The sequence below is a fragment of the Columba livia genome, chromosome 6 (assembly GCF_036013475.1).
Source record: "Columba livia isolate bColLiv1 breed racing homer chromosome 6, bColLiv1.pat.W.v2, whole genome shotgun sequence".
Classification (NCBI taxonomy): Eukaryota; Metazoa; Chordata; class Aves; order Columbiformes; family Columbidae; genus Columba; species Columba livia.
The window spans coordinates 12,690,816-12,705,847 of record NC_088607.1 but is presented as its reverse complement, the minus strand read 5'-3'; the positions used below and the strand labels follow the sequence as shown (position 1 = coordinate 12,705,847).

The 15,032-nt window shown below is 41.7% G+C and overlaps 1 protein-coding gene across 2 annotated transcripts in view; it reads left to right on the top strand.

Moving 5' to 3' along the window:
- The window catches only part of SORCS3 (sortilin related VPS10 domain containing receptor 3), a 352,535-nt gene that overhangs the window by 190,212 nt on the left and 147,291 nt on the right, over window positions 1-15,032 (top strand). For both annotated transcript variants that reach the window (XM_065067081.1, XM_065067080.1), the window contains one exon: window positions 1,141-1,240. In XM_065067081.1, coding sequence (XP_064923153.1) covers window positions 1,141-1,240 — 100 coding nt within the window. The remainder of the gene's footprint in view (window positions 1-1,140; window positions 1,241-15,032) is intronic.

The window sequence follows — 15,032 nt, the reverse complement described above, 5'->3', positions numbered from 1 at the left end:
GTTGGTTACTGGGAAAGGCATTGAGTTGCTACATATTCTCTAATAATCTGTATAGTAAAAAGCGTGCGTAGAGAGGAGGGCTGGGGCCATGAATTCTCATTCTAATAGAATCATAGGTATGTCCAGGTAGGCTTTTTGTGAGGGTCTTTTCTGTCCACCTGATAAGGATCGTGTTTGCTCTGTCCACATCATAGAAGCTGTGTAGGGTCAGAGGCCAGGCTTTCTCCACAGTTTGGATGGGGTGGGTGGACTTTTCATGCGGGTTGTGACACCCCTCCTAAAAACAAGCTGGTGCTCATCACTCTTGAGTTGTGGAATCCTGTACTAGGTAGCTGTTGATTTGTTCTGGTAGGAAAAAATCTTGTTTTTTTTAGGGAAAGCAGAGTACGAAAACAGCAGAGAAACAAGAAGGGCAAAGTAAGGTTTCCAACATGCCCACAAATGAGGAGGAGGAAGAAACTACAGAAAACCCTCTCTGACGAAGCAGCCCTTTTCCCCAGTCACGAATGGGTAATGCCACCCCCAGATCATCTGCTCCTCTGAGGGGGATTTGCTAGTGTAGGGGCCTGAATCTGTCTTTGTAACTCAGAAAAATTAAATTCCTGGCACAAAGTAGGATGGGGGTTACTGAGGACTCAAGATGCCAGTTTAGGTACATTTTTATCTACACACGAGTTTAGCTGTTACAATTCTGAGCCACATTTGGATCCCCATCTCCAAGTCAAAAATCAGCCTACTTAAATAAAACTGTTGATGGGTTTAATTTGGATTCTTCTGTTGGATTTATCTGAAAAGAGAATTGGTGCTAAGGGTGCTGCTGAGATCAGTCCTCTGATGTAGATATCATTTAGAACCCCCACCAGCACACGAGAGCAGAGCCTGCCCCCAAAATCCATGTTCACGGGTGCAGAACAGCTCCCCAGGTGTGTAGGTTCAATTGATGCAGAGACAGACTCTACCCCAAAGGACTCAAGTTTTCTTCTCTTTTCTGCTGCCCACCCTGAATGAAACACAAAAGCTCAAGTTTTAAGGATAGTAAAGCTTAAGCTGTAACTTTGAGCACCTGTTCACATCGTCCTTTCCTTCCCATCCCCTGAGCTCTAATAACCGCAAACTCTTTTTGTCTCCTCTTTTCTCCAGGTCAACAGACTATGGCACTACCTATGAAAAGCTAAATGACAAAGTAGGCCTGAAGACTGTGCTGAGCTACCTTTATGTCAGCCCCACTAACAAGAGGAAGGTAAGGGAGAGCCATCAAGGTGGTAGCTATAGAAACTAAATTACAACATTCTGTTCATTCTGAGAGGAATTATGATCCTAAAGTGAGATCTGTTGGTAATTCACAAGAGCTTGAATTTGCAGTCTAAGTTGTGCTAGTGCAATTACATGGAATCCAGTAGAACTATGCCTGTTTTACTTGTGATGGGGATTGAGTGCTTTATCTCCTGCTGAACGTGTTGGAGAAATAAAAGGGTTCCTTTTATTTGCTTCTGCCTGTTATACCTTTAAAGAAGCCGAACTCACACAAACATTTCTGGCACTCTTGCTTACACTTTGGCTAATACACCTCTCCCTGCCTTCTATATCTCATTAAAAGAAATACTGAGTAAAACACATTTATTTCCACATTCGACTCTTTTCCTCTTTATGCTTTCCCTAGCTGGAAATTGGAGGTAAAGAAGTAAATGACATTTTCATTGGTTGCATCATGTAAGGGGGCTGAAAGCAGAGTATGCCTGGGAGAGTGGGTGGGAGACCTAAGGTTTGATTTGAATGTGTAGGAGAGAAGATGAGGTCATAGCTTTCAAACCCAATGCTCATGCTTCCCACGTGATGCTATTAGGGCTGCAGGTGGCTCACAGAGTGCAGCCCAGGAGTTTCTACTCAGTGCCTTTTTGGTTTAAAATTATTGCCTGTGTTGATTAAAAGAACATAGTGGGACAGAGATGCTTTCAGCCACCCACAGAAATCAGTGTGGGAGGGCTGCAGCACGTTGCTAATTGCTGGCAGGGGAGTTGTGCTTGGATGGGGTGCAGCCCATTCCACTTGATCACTTCCAAACTGCCCATCTCCATCAGTAGGTTTCCAAACTAGTATCTTGATATTTGTAGTGCTCATATCACTACTATTGTAGTAATGGTCAGTCTACATAGGTTTCAGGATTTATGTTTGTTTGTATGTAACCTTAAGGCAGCCAGAGCCCTGATTACTATTGACAACCATATATGTGTATGTATAGAGGAGAGGAAGAATGCAGTGGGCAGGCCATAGCTTATATTTTTTTCTGATGCAGAAGCTGAATTCTCATTAAAACAACCTTGACCTTTTTCCTGAGCAAAATGGAAGGAAGATGCTTTGTAATGAGATTTCCTGGCCTTCACACTGCTCATATTCAACATATTGGCCACTGACGAGTTAATTCTCCTTCTTCTGTTTCCAGAGCAACTCTGCCCACCCAAAATCAAAGGCAATATGCTCAGTTACAAATCCTACGTCACTGGTGTAAAGTCTCACTTGCAAACCAGAGTATTAGGATATACAATTAACTTCTAGCAATTTCTCAAACTATTGAGCTTTACAGATCAGCAGTCTTGTTTGTTTGTTTGTTTGTGGTTTTTTTTGAATTAATAACACCTAAATTTCACCATCTAGTGGCATGCACACCTATCTTTACCTGCTGTTTTATTATTTTGGATGACAATTTTTAAGAATTTTTTTTTGGTGTTACGTCTTAAGGAACTGATTCCTGGACCTATCTGTCTGTCTTCCTACTTCTCCCTATCTAAAAGCCTTTTGAAATTGAGAAACAAGCTGTAAGGAAAACCCATAGGAAAGCAACTTCAGTTCTGGCTGCTGTCGGAACAACTTGTTCTTCATTCTTCTACCTGTTACAGATATATGGACACTGTTAGTGAGCGTGGTTAAAGTGCTGATATGTCTGAACCCAGAGCTGACTCTGCTGCTTTGACCATCTAAGCAATTCCAAATATCCATGCAGCATTTGAAAAATACCTGGAAAAGGTGTCACTGGGTTGGAGCATCTGGGATTTGCTGAATTCAGTATCATGTTTACTGTCCACCCACCCCTTACAGATTCATGAGGTTGTGAACTGCAAAAAATGAACTTGGGATGCAGTCTTCTCAAAGTCTCTCTGGGTGAATGCTGTTATGGTGTCCTGCAGGGTAAATATCATGTTTTTCTTGATCTCCTAGAGAATAATAATAATCACAAAGCAACAGGTGAGTTGAAGCCCAGTAGAGAAAGTCTGGATCCTTGTGTTTCACCTCTAACAGCACAAGTGCTGAGTAGTTGAACACAATGCAGTGATGTCTTGCAAGCATCAAATATTGTCTTTGTTTGAGGCAACAAATGGGGAGGGAGGTATCAAAAGCAACACATTCACAGGGCCTTTGCACACACAGTAAATCATGCAGACACTTTCCAGGCAAGATATCCTCTCCTGAGGCATTAGCTCCCAGGTACTGATGGGACCCTGCACGCCTCGCAGCTCCTGTCGATTTGTGATGGCTTTGCACACTGTTGCTAGCCCTGTCAGCTCATTAGCGCTTAGAGGATTAGCAGTTACTTGGAGGAGGGGAAAAGCTTTCCATACATTCGTTCCTAATTGATTTACTAGTGAGAAGGATAATTACCTCTCAGCTACCCTGCAGAACTACAGTGGGAATTACCTGTCAGATTTCTTTGAAGGCCCAAAATGCCTCTCTTCAGCTGTTAAATAGGAATTATGCATTCAGCCAAATGCCAGTTATATAAACATCATTTACCTGAATCGTAGCATAACTCTGGGCTCACTTAAGAGGCAAGATGATTTAAACACTGGCTATTTTCTTTCTTCTTTTAAAAGAAAAGCTTTTTATTTCTAATTTCTTTAAAAAAATTTAGTGGGAATATTGCAAAATTTTTGGAAGCTTCCACTGTATTTCACTGCTCAGTGCTGTCAGGTCATGGTGGGACACTGATTTCTCAATAACAACATCTCTGCTTATTGCAATATGAGAGATCAGATAAGGCCAGAAATGCAGAAGCTGAGCAGATGGGTGAGGCATGGCTACAACCCATGGTCTGGGAGCCTGTGTCATTCCCCTTCCTGCTTTGTCCCAATAAAGCCACGCTTGATGCACACCTTACCCTCCTGCATTATGTCACTCCAACACCCTTTTCTTATGAAGAGGATTCCTTTCTGGAAGAAATATTGAGCTTAATGTAGGAATAATTTGGTGAAATTCTGGAACATGTGCTACACGTGGATGTGAGATTTGATGACCTAGGCCTTAAAATACTTATTTATTTAATTCTCTTTGGGTTTTATTCTGCCCACAATGAAGTTAATGTGAGTGCAGCAGCTATGTAACACTGATGCAAAAACAAGTCCTTGGTTAGCTTCATGTATCACTTGCCTTTCTTTTTCGAGCTCAAAACTTTTGTTTCAGTTTGGTTTATATGTTTAGTAAAATTTATTCATTTCATGTTCTCTTTAATCTTCCTTGTAAGCTGCTCCTGTGTGTGTCTCCCATCCCTAACAGGAGAGCCTCAAGAGGTTGTTTGATGTTACTCCTGTCTGTATTTGGTGTCCTGCTGAGTATTGACATGTCTTTCCTGACATAGCAGACTGACAAATGTTGGAGCAGCCTGGAAGCAGCTGGTCGATCAGTCCTGCCCCTTGCTCCTCAGTGAAACACATCAGGCACTAGTGTTTGTCAATGGGCAAAATCATCACAAAGATATCACGGCTTTATGCCTGAAGAGAAAAGAGGCAGCTGAGAGGGGAAGAGTTGAAGAAATACAATCTCTCTGGTCATCATGGTGATAAATCCAGGCCAGCTGGAATTCTCCCTGGGCACCGCTTGGCTCTGCTGGCGTTTGGCATTTAGAGGCCACTTTGTCTGCTGACCCAACCTGCTGATAGCTGGTTTTGGAGCTGAGATAAGGGCTGTTCAATTCCTAGACATCACAAGAAGGTATTTGGAAAACACACTTTGCCATTGTCTAATTTGAGGTTTCAGGTTTGCTGTTATAATTAAATGAATATAACAAACATGCAAATACTACAAGAAGTCACTGAGAATACTTCTTTCCAGCCTTGATTTCTCTTGCCTGCCAAGTACCATTGTGAGTGATCAGGGCCAACTTGGTGATCTGAAAGCACCCATCATTTGAAATGAGACCACCTCAGAGTGCTGACATAACAAAGAGTCAAGCAGGCTGCAGCCCAATGTGAGTCCCTAGCCTCTGGCTGCACCAGAGCAGAAATTCTTTCTGCCATGAGCTGAGACTACTTCATCTTCATGTGGAGCAGTCGTGCTGCTAATTCTCATCTCCTAAGAACTAACGAGCTCAGGGTTTCACACCACTTTGTAACTGTGCATACAGCCTATGCTGCTGGGAGCTGAAACTGCCAGACTTGTATCTGCTCTCCTGCAGGTGCTTGGGCTGTTTCTTCTTTCACTTGCACACTAGGGGCTTGTATTTGGATCAAGAAAATCTGCATTGAGTTCTCATTAATACTATGAAATTCCAGGTGATCATTGGATGGAACAGTCAGAGAGCTCTGAAGGCCTGGGGGCCATGGCTTTCTAAAGAGCTACTGTTTTGGGTCTTGGTGAGATGCCAAGTGCCTGTGGTTTTGACACTTCCACCACCATGAAGGTGCTCTAATGGGCAGAGTGTATTCCAGGACAGATTTTCCCCTTCAGTGCATCTGCCCACCCAGTTGTTCACCTGAGGGGCCACATGAGCAGCATCTGCTTTGCCCCATTGACACACAGATTGCAACAAGCCTTGTAATTCTGTGGTGAACTTCAGAAAGGAGAAACTTTCATATTTCTTTAGCAGCACCTCTTCTTTACAGATGAATGGGATTCAAGGGCAGACGGCTGAATGCTCAGAAAAGCTGAGACTTGCAAAAAGCATAGCTTTGGCTTTTCTCCTCTATAGCCTCTGGTCTGTCTTTAGGGATATGACAAAGGCTGCTTACTCTCTGCTGGGCAGAGATCTCAGTTCCCTGCTGACCTTTAATTTAATGCTATATTTTGGGCATTAGTTACATTTTACTAGAGGCAGATTTTCACAGCAGTGTGGGAATTAAAATTGTTTATTTCTTGCAAAGCACTAAGTGGAAAAGCCTCTTTTATTTTAATAAGAACATTTCTCTTGACTTTTTAAATTCTCATTTTTTTTCTACCTCTTTTTTCTTTTTGGTTGTTGAAAACTTTCTGATAGAAAATTGGATAATTTCCACAAAAAAATTAACCCTGTGATTTTTTTCACTAACTGCCTGCACTTCAAAATGGCACTGCTTTGGAGCTGAAGTTCTGCAAGTCCCTATTCTCTAGCATGGATTGGCCTGCTGGTTGAGATCTCTCATTCCAAGAACATTTGTTTTCTTCTTGATTGACAATAACAGGATTCATTTTAGAATTGATGCCTCATGGAGGGATGCAAAGTCCTTCCGAAGGGTGCAGAAGTCCTATATATCTGAAGCACTGCTCCTTGCAGACACTGAGGTGCAATTTTGAATCTCAAGGAATTGTTGAACCGTAGATTTCATGCGTTACTTTTTCCATTAAATGTTCTGTGAAGAGTGAATATTCTTGGTGAAGGTGGTATGTAGTTGAAAACCCAGTTTTCACTTTGAAACTTTTATTTCTGCCCTTGGAATTCCTGTAGAGGTTGAGAGGATGGGGTTAAAAAGCATTTAAAAGAAAATGAAGAGAGGAAAAAGGAAGTGAATGACAACTCTGACAAAATCAAACCAAAAAGCACTTGCCTGTATAGGGTACTGCTCAGATGAGATGAGGATAACCAGGAGGTCCTGATTGCATTTAAGATCTGAGATGTCAGTTGTGATGTCTTAGAAATACCTTCCTTCATGAATTTGCTTTGCAGTTCAGTTGGGTGCAGTCACATTTAGCTTTTCTCCTGCGCTGTTACCATCGTTGTTGTAGGTGATGACTTGAAGAATTAAAAGGTCTGAAGCCTTTTATGCCGACTCTCTGCACAGAAATATCATCCAGGTGCAGTGACTGAAATGTGGATTCCCCCATTTTTCCCTTATACCAGAACTGAAGCATTAGAGATTTTATTTATAGATAGAACTTCTAGCTAAGGGATTTGAACACTAGTTGCAAACAGCAGAAAGCAGAAATAAAGTTATGGTGCTCACTTAAAGAGCTTTGAGAAAATGGTTTTGCAGACTAGTTTCCCAGCTGTCATAAAGTCAAAATAAAGGGCCAGTCCAAATCACTGAAGCTATAAAAGCCAAAGGCGTGTGGCACCTCTGATACCTAGTCATGCCTCCGAACTTGGCCCATCAGAATGAGAAACGTTTAGAGGTATTTGGAGAGTCAGGAGCTCTGAAAGCGAAATCTAATTAGATTTGTTTGTTTCTGTGCAGCTTCTTGGGGATGAAGCATGGCAACTGTTTATGAGCTGGCAGAGAGCAATGCTGCGTTGCAGTTCAGGTTAATGAAGCAAGAATTTAATTGTGACTGTAATATTGAAACTGCGGAGGAATGCATTTACCTGACTGGAAACTAGCTAGCACATAGGGAGTGACACCTCCTGTTACAGCAGTTGGAGATCCTAAATGAGTGCAAGTCGCTTTGACCTCCGTTTTATTTCTTCTTGCTTACTTAGAGAGTGACTGAGAGCAAATCCTGCCCTGGCCTCATGTATCTTCAACTGTGATTGGTGCCTCAGGGCAGAACCATGGTCAAAACAGATTTTGGTTTTGACTTTATTTCTTAGTCCATTTGATCCCAAAGGGAATTCCATAGCATTTTGTTCTCTCCTTACTCATCTAATGCTGATGATGAAGCAGTGGTTCCAACAGGCACCTGATCCTTGCTAACCCGGCCTGAACTGAGCTGCCATCCTTTGCCACAGCTCCCATTAGTCATCTGCTGCTTTTTCCTAGGGTTGCATCCCAAGATATCCATGAGAAACTGAGCTCTGGAGTATCCTAAAACCATTTGGCAGATGGAAGGTTTTGTTGGACCCTTTTTCCTTATTATGCTGACACTGTGATAAACAGCATGTGTTGCAAACTGGCACTTGCTGGTGTGATCTCAGGAAACATATTTGTAACACAAAGGCAAAGGGGCCGAGTTAGAGCCATAGGGCAGGAGTGATAGAACCAGTTGTTTCTGCTGTCTTTCATCCCTGATCTTTCCCTGCAGCCCAGTGAAATACAGTTACTAAAAAGCTCTTGGTTTTGCAGCTGCCGTTGACAAGGCCTTAATTACCTGAGCTGCAAATGGAGTTGTATTTATCTCTTCGTGCACTCCTTCTCTGGACCTGTTGAGCTGCGTGTGATGTTCTTGTGCTTTTCGGCTCTCCAAAACCCGTGCCAATCAGTCCAGAGCCTGCGTGGGCAGAACCTGTCCATTGCTGTACAAGAAAGGCTGTAGCTCTAAAACACAGCACCTGGATTAGGAGAGCTCAGATTTGTCTGCTCTGGTTATACCAGTGGGTTGTAGAAATGTGACTGTGATCTGGTTAACATCTCAGTGCATTCTGTGTCATAAATACACTCCAGGGACAGTCAGTGTCAGTCTCCAGAGCTGACAATTTAAATAGGAGGATAACAGAGAATTTTTGTAAATGTTTGCAGAACCATGACCAGAAACTGTGTGAAAGAGATCTCTTGAGTTGCATGTGTGTTGTAATACCTGGAGAAAATAATTTTAGGAACTTCTCCTTTTGAGGGAATTTTTGTCTCTTTTAAATTTAGAAAAGTCATATTTACTCTGTAAGTTTCTCTGACCTTTCATACATAAGAAATATTGTTTCCCGATGCCGGATGACTTAGTTTATTAGTGATTTCAAACATGGTTTAAGATCAATGCATGGAAGATATTGAGGTGTAAAGGCAAAATATGGGTGTTGTTAGAATACCCTAAATGTATAGGATCTTTTTCAGTATGCACAAATAAGTTTATTATTTTATTTGGAGATAGTGCCTTCCTGTGGATCTTTAGTCAAGGGGTTCCTGTGCAAGGGTGCTCTGCCCTGCTGCAGCCTGGGCCTATGGGGCCTGGCATGTCAGATGTCACACTAGGACCTGACCTGACCTATAGGCTCCTGTGCTTAAAAAAAGAAGGAACTACTATCTGTTCATTTACAGATTTTAGTGTTACTGTTTCTGACTTGATAGAAATCATAGAGATAAATGAAGATTGTGTAGCATCTCTGGGATATGGGATGTGACCATTTGTCAGCACATACAGCACAGAATTGGGACCCAAGCTTATGAGAGATCCCCAACAGAAGTTTTCTGCTTTCTTAAAAAAGGGACAATCTGATCATTGTACTCCAGGGAAGGCTGACTCTCAGTATGCGTGAACATGCAAACTAGAGATTCTTGGGCCTTTTTCAGTTAATTCTCTGAAAAAGTAGATGTATTAAAAACCAAAGAAACAAAAAACCCCAAAGCCCACTGGGCCCAGCACACTGCTCATCAGCTGTTTCTAAAAATAAGCACAATTGAGATAATTAACAAAAGGCTCACATATGGCACTATTTAATGAGGGTGGAAAAAAAGAGGGTTAGAAGAGAGATGGGTTTCTATTTATACCTGTCTTAAAGATACTACATTGAAACATATCATTTCAATGTTCATGAAGGAAAAAAAAAAAATCATAATTATGAAATTCCAGAATTGCATTTGCCTGTGTGTGCCTTTCTGAATCTGCATTTCATGTCTTTGCACTTATGCATTCCAAGAGCTTTTACTTGCATTTTTCATAGGTTTCTGAACTCATCTAATACACATTACTGCTGAAGTACTGAAAGCAAATGGAAGCCTAACGCAGAATTTAATTAATTTATGTAGAGAATAAAATGAGGGTTAAGTTGGCTTTATTAAAAATGTTTTGTCAAATAAATTTCATTTTAGTCTTCACAGATATTGTAAGTCTGGTTGATAAAAGTAAGCATGTAGGCAGAAGATGTTTAAGAGAAATAAGAAAAAAACAGACACTTGCTATTGCCATTTATCCACCAAGGACTGGAACTGTGACCCTGAAATCTCTGTTTAGATGCCGTCTGTGGCTTTGGGAAAAAATTGGCCACTTGGATGAAAGCAGATATAGATTTTAGGGAAAGGCAAAGCAGATTTCAAACCCTTTTGACTTGGCTTATTTACCAGGCAGACTTCCCTGAGATTGCTTTGTGTGCAAAATAGAGTAGGTGAGCACTGTTTGTGGTGGTAAATGTAGGTATCTACCACTTTAAACATACAATTCCCTGTCCCATCATCTTTAAAAAAAACTAAGATTGGTTGAAGAGAGTGTCACTACACTTGTTTGTCTACTGGAATGGCTGTGGAGTCAGACTGTGAGGGGGCAAGATGGGAAAAACCCAAGCCAGTATTTCAGCTTTGTTTTTCTATGACTTGCAAACAATGTTTTGGGAAAAAAAGGCCAGTTTTGGGGTAAGAATCACCTTGGCAGGATACTGGTGCACATGTGTGACAGGGCTTCCGTGTCTGGCTTCCAGAAGTCAGCCCACCTCTCCTGTTGCTCTTTCTGATTGCTTCACCCTGAATCGCTAGAGTCAGGGTCCTGCAGAGCCTTAGGGGATGGTCTGAGTCTGTAAGGAGAGGAGATGTGGTAAAACTGGAAAGGTCACATCCACTTTTAGATCTGGACTTCCCAGAGCTAACTACCAATGTCTAATAATAAGGTAGCTTGCTCTAATTTAGCTATTAAGTGTTAAAGGACAGATCAGGAGTTATAATAGCCACTAAAATAAAGCTGCAATCTTGCTGCTTAGCGTGGCCATTGCTTTTGTGGAGTGGTTGGAGTGGACCTGTGTGAGCTTTCGGAGTGCCTTGTCTTGGCTGCAGGGAGAAAGAGGGGCTGCTGGGATCCTTCACATCGTGAGGGACTGCCTGTACTTAACACTCCGCCTGTCAGCAGGACGGGCACAGCTGCAGATCCTGACGTAGGGCGGGTTTGTGAGACCTCCTTCCTTTCTCCACCCTCCCTACCTCTCTATGAAACATGGCCACCTCCTTCGCTGCTGCAGCTCCAATCATGTATTAATTTATGAAGTATGAAAAATGAGGTAGTTTTGAATTAACGAGAAGGGGAATGGTGCTTCACAGACAGCAGGGTAATCAATCAATAATAACGAGTCAGCATGTCCTGTTATTAAAGAGGAGGAAAAATAATAGAATGGGTGGAGAGCAGCTCTTGGAAGAGGGGCAGGTGGGTCCTTTTGAATACTGTGTAATGGTCTGACCTTGATCTTTAGTGATATGAGCTGGTTCATCACAATACAGTTATTTTTCTTCAAGGAAAGTAACTGCCCTACCAACCCCAACCCTCAAACCCAGCAATGTTTAGCAAAATGTTTTTTTATTTCATTATTTTCCAAAGTGAAGAATAAGGAAATCCAGCATTACTCATTGAGTGAATTCTCATTTTTAGTAGAATAGATGAGCAGTGTCTGCAGGGTACGTGCTGGCAGTTGAAGGGTTGGGACCCCATCTCACTTTCTGCCATATGTGCACAACTGCCTCTTACAGTGTAAGTGCAGTAACTCTGACTTCAGCTCTGATGTGATCAACTTTGTGTAAAATGGTTTCTCCTAAGCAGCACCGGATCTTTTTGCCAGTTTATTCCTAAAACAAAGTATCAGGGTTGTGCTGCAGATAAAACCTTTGTCCCCATACTGATTTGACAAAAAACTAGTTAATTTTCCTTCATGCAGTTACAAACCTTTCTTTTTCATAGCTAGCACAGTCATTGTTTGGACTTAGTTTAAGAACAAGAAGATAAAACCCCATGGCAGAGTTAATGTTTTTAATTGTCCTGGTCTGAGAGCCAAGGACAGTTCTGAGCACTCTGCCCACAGGTGTGAGGTGACTAATAAGGGAGGCATGTGTGTGCATGGAAGGATATGGAAAGGAAAATACGTCATTTTTCCCAAGGCTGCAAGGTATCAGTGACCTTCTTGGAACAGGGCATGGCAGCTGTGTTTAAGTGTCACTGGTGCATTTGCTCACCTTCTTGGTGTGTAATTGCAGGCAAGACTTCTACTATAAACCTGCAAGGACTGTATCACTGGAAGCTAATTTTGCAAATGTAATGGAAAACATCAAAGCCAGTGAGCTGGTAGTTGTGAATCCTGTTCCTAAGTCCTGAACCTTCCAATATATTAGGATCCCTGACATGTGAGTTAGTGTGTGGAGCTTGCAGCCACAGCTGGGTGCTACTGCGCAGAGTACTGCAATGCCATCATGTTTTGTAACTTTAACCTTTAATTTTTGGGGGCCTTAGTCTTCAATCCAGAAAATGGATAGACCTTCTCCTACATCCTTGACTTCCTTCAGTGGGAGGCTATTAAGAAGAGGAGTATTTTAGGGACAGTGAGTGACATGAGTAATAGATACCAGGTTAGTAAATTGAGATAGATCATTAGCATCTGGTTGTGAGCATTGATAAAGCTGACTGTTGTCTATGTTCTCTCTGCAATCTGTCTAAAAAGCAGAAAAATAAAGTGTGTAAGCAGAGGAGAAGCAATGATGCATTTGAAATTGTATTCAGGTTTAATGGCCTCAAGGGAGATAGATAATACAATTTTTATTTTTCTAAAGAGTCATGAAACACTCTGCTGTCCTCAAATAAAGTAGACTGCTGTATATGGGCTGCAGAAGTTTCCCTCCATGAGTAACTATCCATGCACATCTCTTTGTTTTCTGTAATGGGGCAACTACTGTGAGTAAACTTATTCCCACATATAAGTGTTCTCCCAAGTGAGACTGATAATCAGAGGAGTGTTTTTACAAATGATGTTCTCAGTTTCAGCAGCTGTGGTGCATACAGCCTCTCTTTACTGATAACATTATTTTCTGTAACTATTTCTGCTTACTTGGTAAGTTACCATCATGGTGAAAATTATGTTGTAGTTCTATGGAGAACAGCAAAACCGTGCATTTACTCAGATAACATATAATTAAAACAGTGAATGCTGCTTTTCTCTTTCTGGACACACAGTTTGGGATCAGAGCTGTTTCATGTCACTAGAAAAAGCTGGTGACCACAAAACAATGTGTCAGATGTTGTGACAGTTAGGGATTTCCTATGTAAACCAAAAAGAGTTAAAAGGCATCATGCAGAACTGTACTATGCAGAAATACCAGACTCCAGAGCAATGCATAATATAGATCAGAAGCTTTACATTTCCCTTCTCCTGATTTGGTGTCTGTTTTTCTGGTGGAAGCCTAAGGTCACCATCTGGGATTCCTTCTCCTTCTGGTTCAGGCCCAGTCATGGAAGTGCTGGTCAAACTGGTTATATCAAAACTAGCCATAAGTGGTGATGCTTGTAACCCATTTGGTGGTTCATATAGGGGACTTATGCATGAACATGCTGCGATATGGAAAAGCCATTGGCAAATAGCTGAACAGCACACAGTACCAAAGTGGCCTCAGGAAGATGGGATGACTGTGGCAGAGGACTTTGTTCTGATGATCTGTGGGGAGCTGGAGAATGTGCAGCTATAACAAGAGTATAATGGGATGGAGTAACCTTGGTTAAAATCTGCCTTGCTGTGACAATGAGGTTTTACAACGAAGCATGTGGCTGTTGCCAAGCCGTCACTCTTTGCCAGGTCAAACACATGCTTTTTGGATGGCTTCCATCCCTACTGGCACCTGAAATTTAACAAGAAAATGCTTGCTGTGCCTTGTAATTAAAAGTGAAAAGTACATGTGTCCAGTGCCAAAAGACAAGAGAAAGCAGGGAGTCATGTTGTTCTGACCTGCTTAGCAGTAAAACAAAGATGAGATGTTCTGCTTTGTTGGGTCTAGCATGATGGCTTATTCCACTCCTGTGCATGCAAATTGGATGCAGCCTGGGATTTGGTGTTGTGGACAGGTTAGGATGGCAGACTTAAAGTATCTGAGTTCTTTTCCAAGCTCTGATTTTGCTTAAGCCTTGCAGCCATGATATATTTCCATTTCCCACCTGCCAAGGAGAATGGCTGAGTGGTTTTCCTTGAGGAGCTCTTGCATTGTATCCAATTTAGCCTTGATTTGCTCCTTATCCCCAGGGCATCCTGCAAGGTGCATCTGTGCTCTTGTGTAGCTGCTCAAGGTGGTAATTAAATGAAGTGCTCTCTCCATAGGATGTGTGAGCCGGGAATTCTGTGATGTGTTTTGTTTTGGTATGGTAATTTATGGCAGGTATGCCTGCAATGCCAAGAGCGTATTTTAATTTTGTACAAATCTGAACAATTAATTGTAATTGTAATCTGGATATAATTAAACATGAGAAACAATAGAGATCAGAAAGATTAACCAAGGTTATTCACTGTAACTGTGCGTGGAGGGCTGATGTCCACCTTTTTAGAAAAGGCAAGGTGGTGCTGGTCCTCATTTGATTGTGTTTTACTAATCTCTTTTCTCAGAGTTAATAACATAAGATATCTCTCCTATGGATTTTCAGACAGGAGGACAATAGATAATCATTCTTTAGCTACCAAACTGCTCTATCTCAGAGTGTCCCCGAAGTCTTTCTGTCATCTCCATCCCTTTTAATTTTTACAGGAAGTGAATGAAAGAATTACTGAGATGCTGTAATCTTAAATGTGTACTCTTCCCTGACTGAGTCAACTGTATATACCACACGCTGGGACTATATATTCCAATTGCATGTTTAGTGCCTGAGTATCTTTAGTACTAGTATCTCATGCATGTAGGTTGTTCATCCTCATAGGCCAGATTTATGCTCCCTTGAACTGCTGGTTCCAAGTTCTGCTGAAACAAGGTACATATTTGGTTGGTTGTAGCTCAAGTTCTTGGTTTTATTTCTGACAGTACCAAGATCCTGCTGAGGGGCTTTTCAAGTTAACAGTGAACCTGGGAAGCTTGATCCTGGTGGGGAGGGTGTGCTGTTCAGACAGCAGGTTTATGCTTCCATCATTTCTGGTTGACAAAATGGATTCCCACTGATGTTAATGTCAGAGATCTATGCTGTCTTCTCAAACAAACTTATCAGAGTAG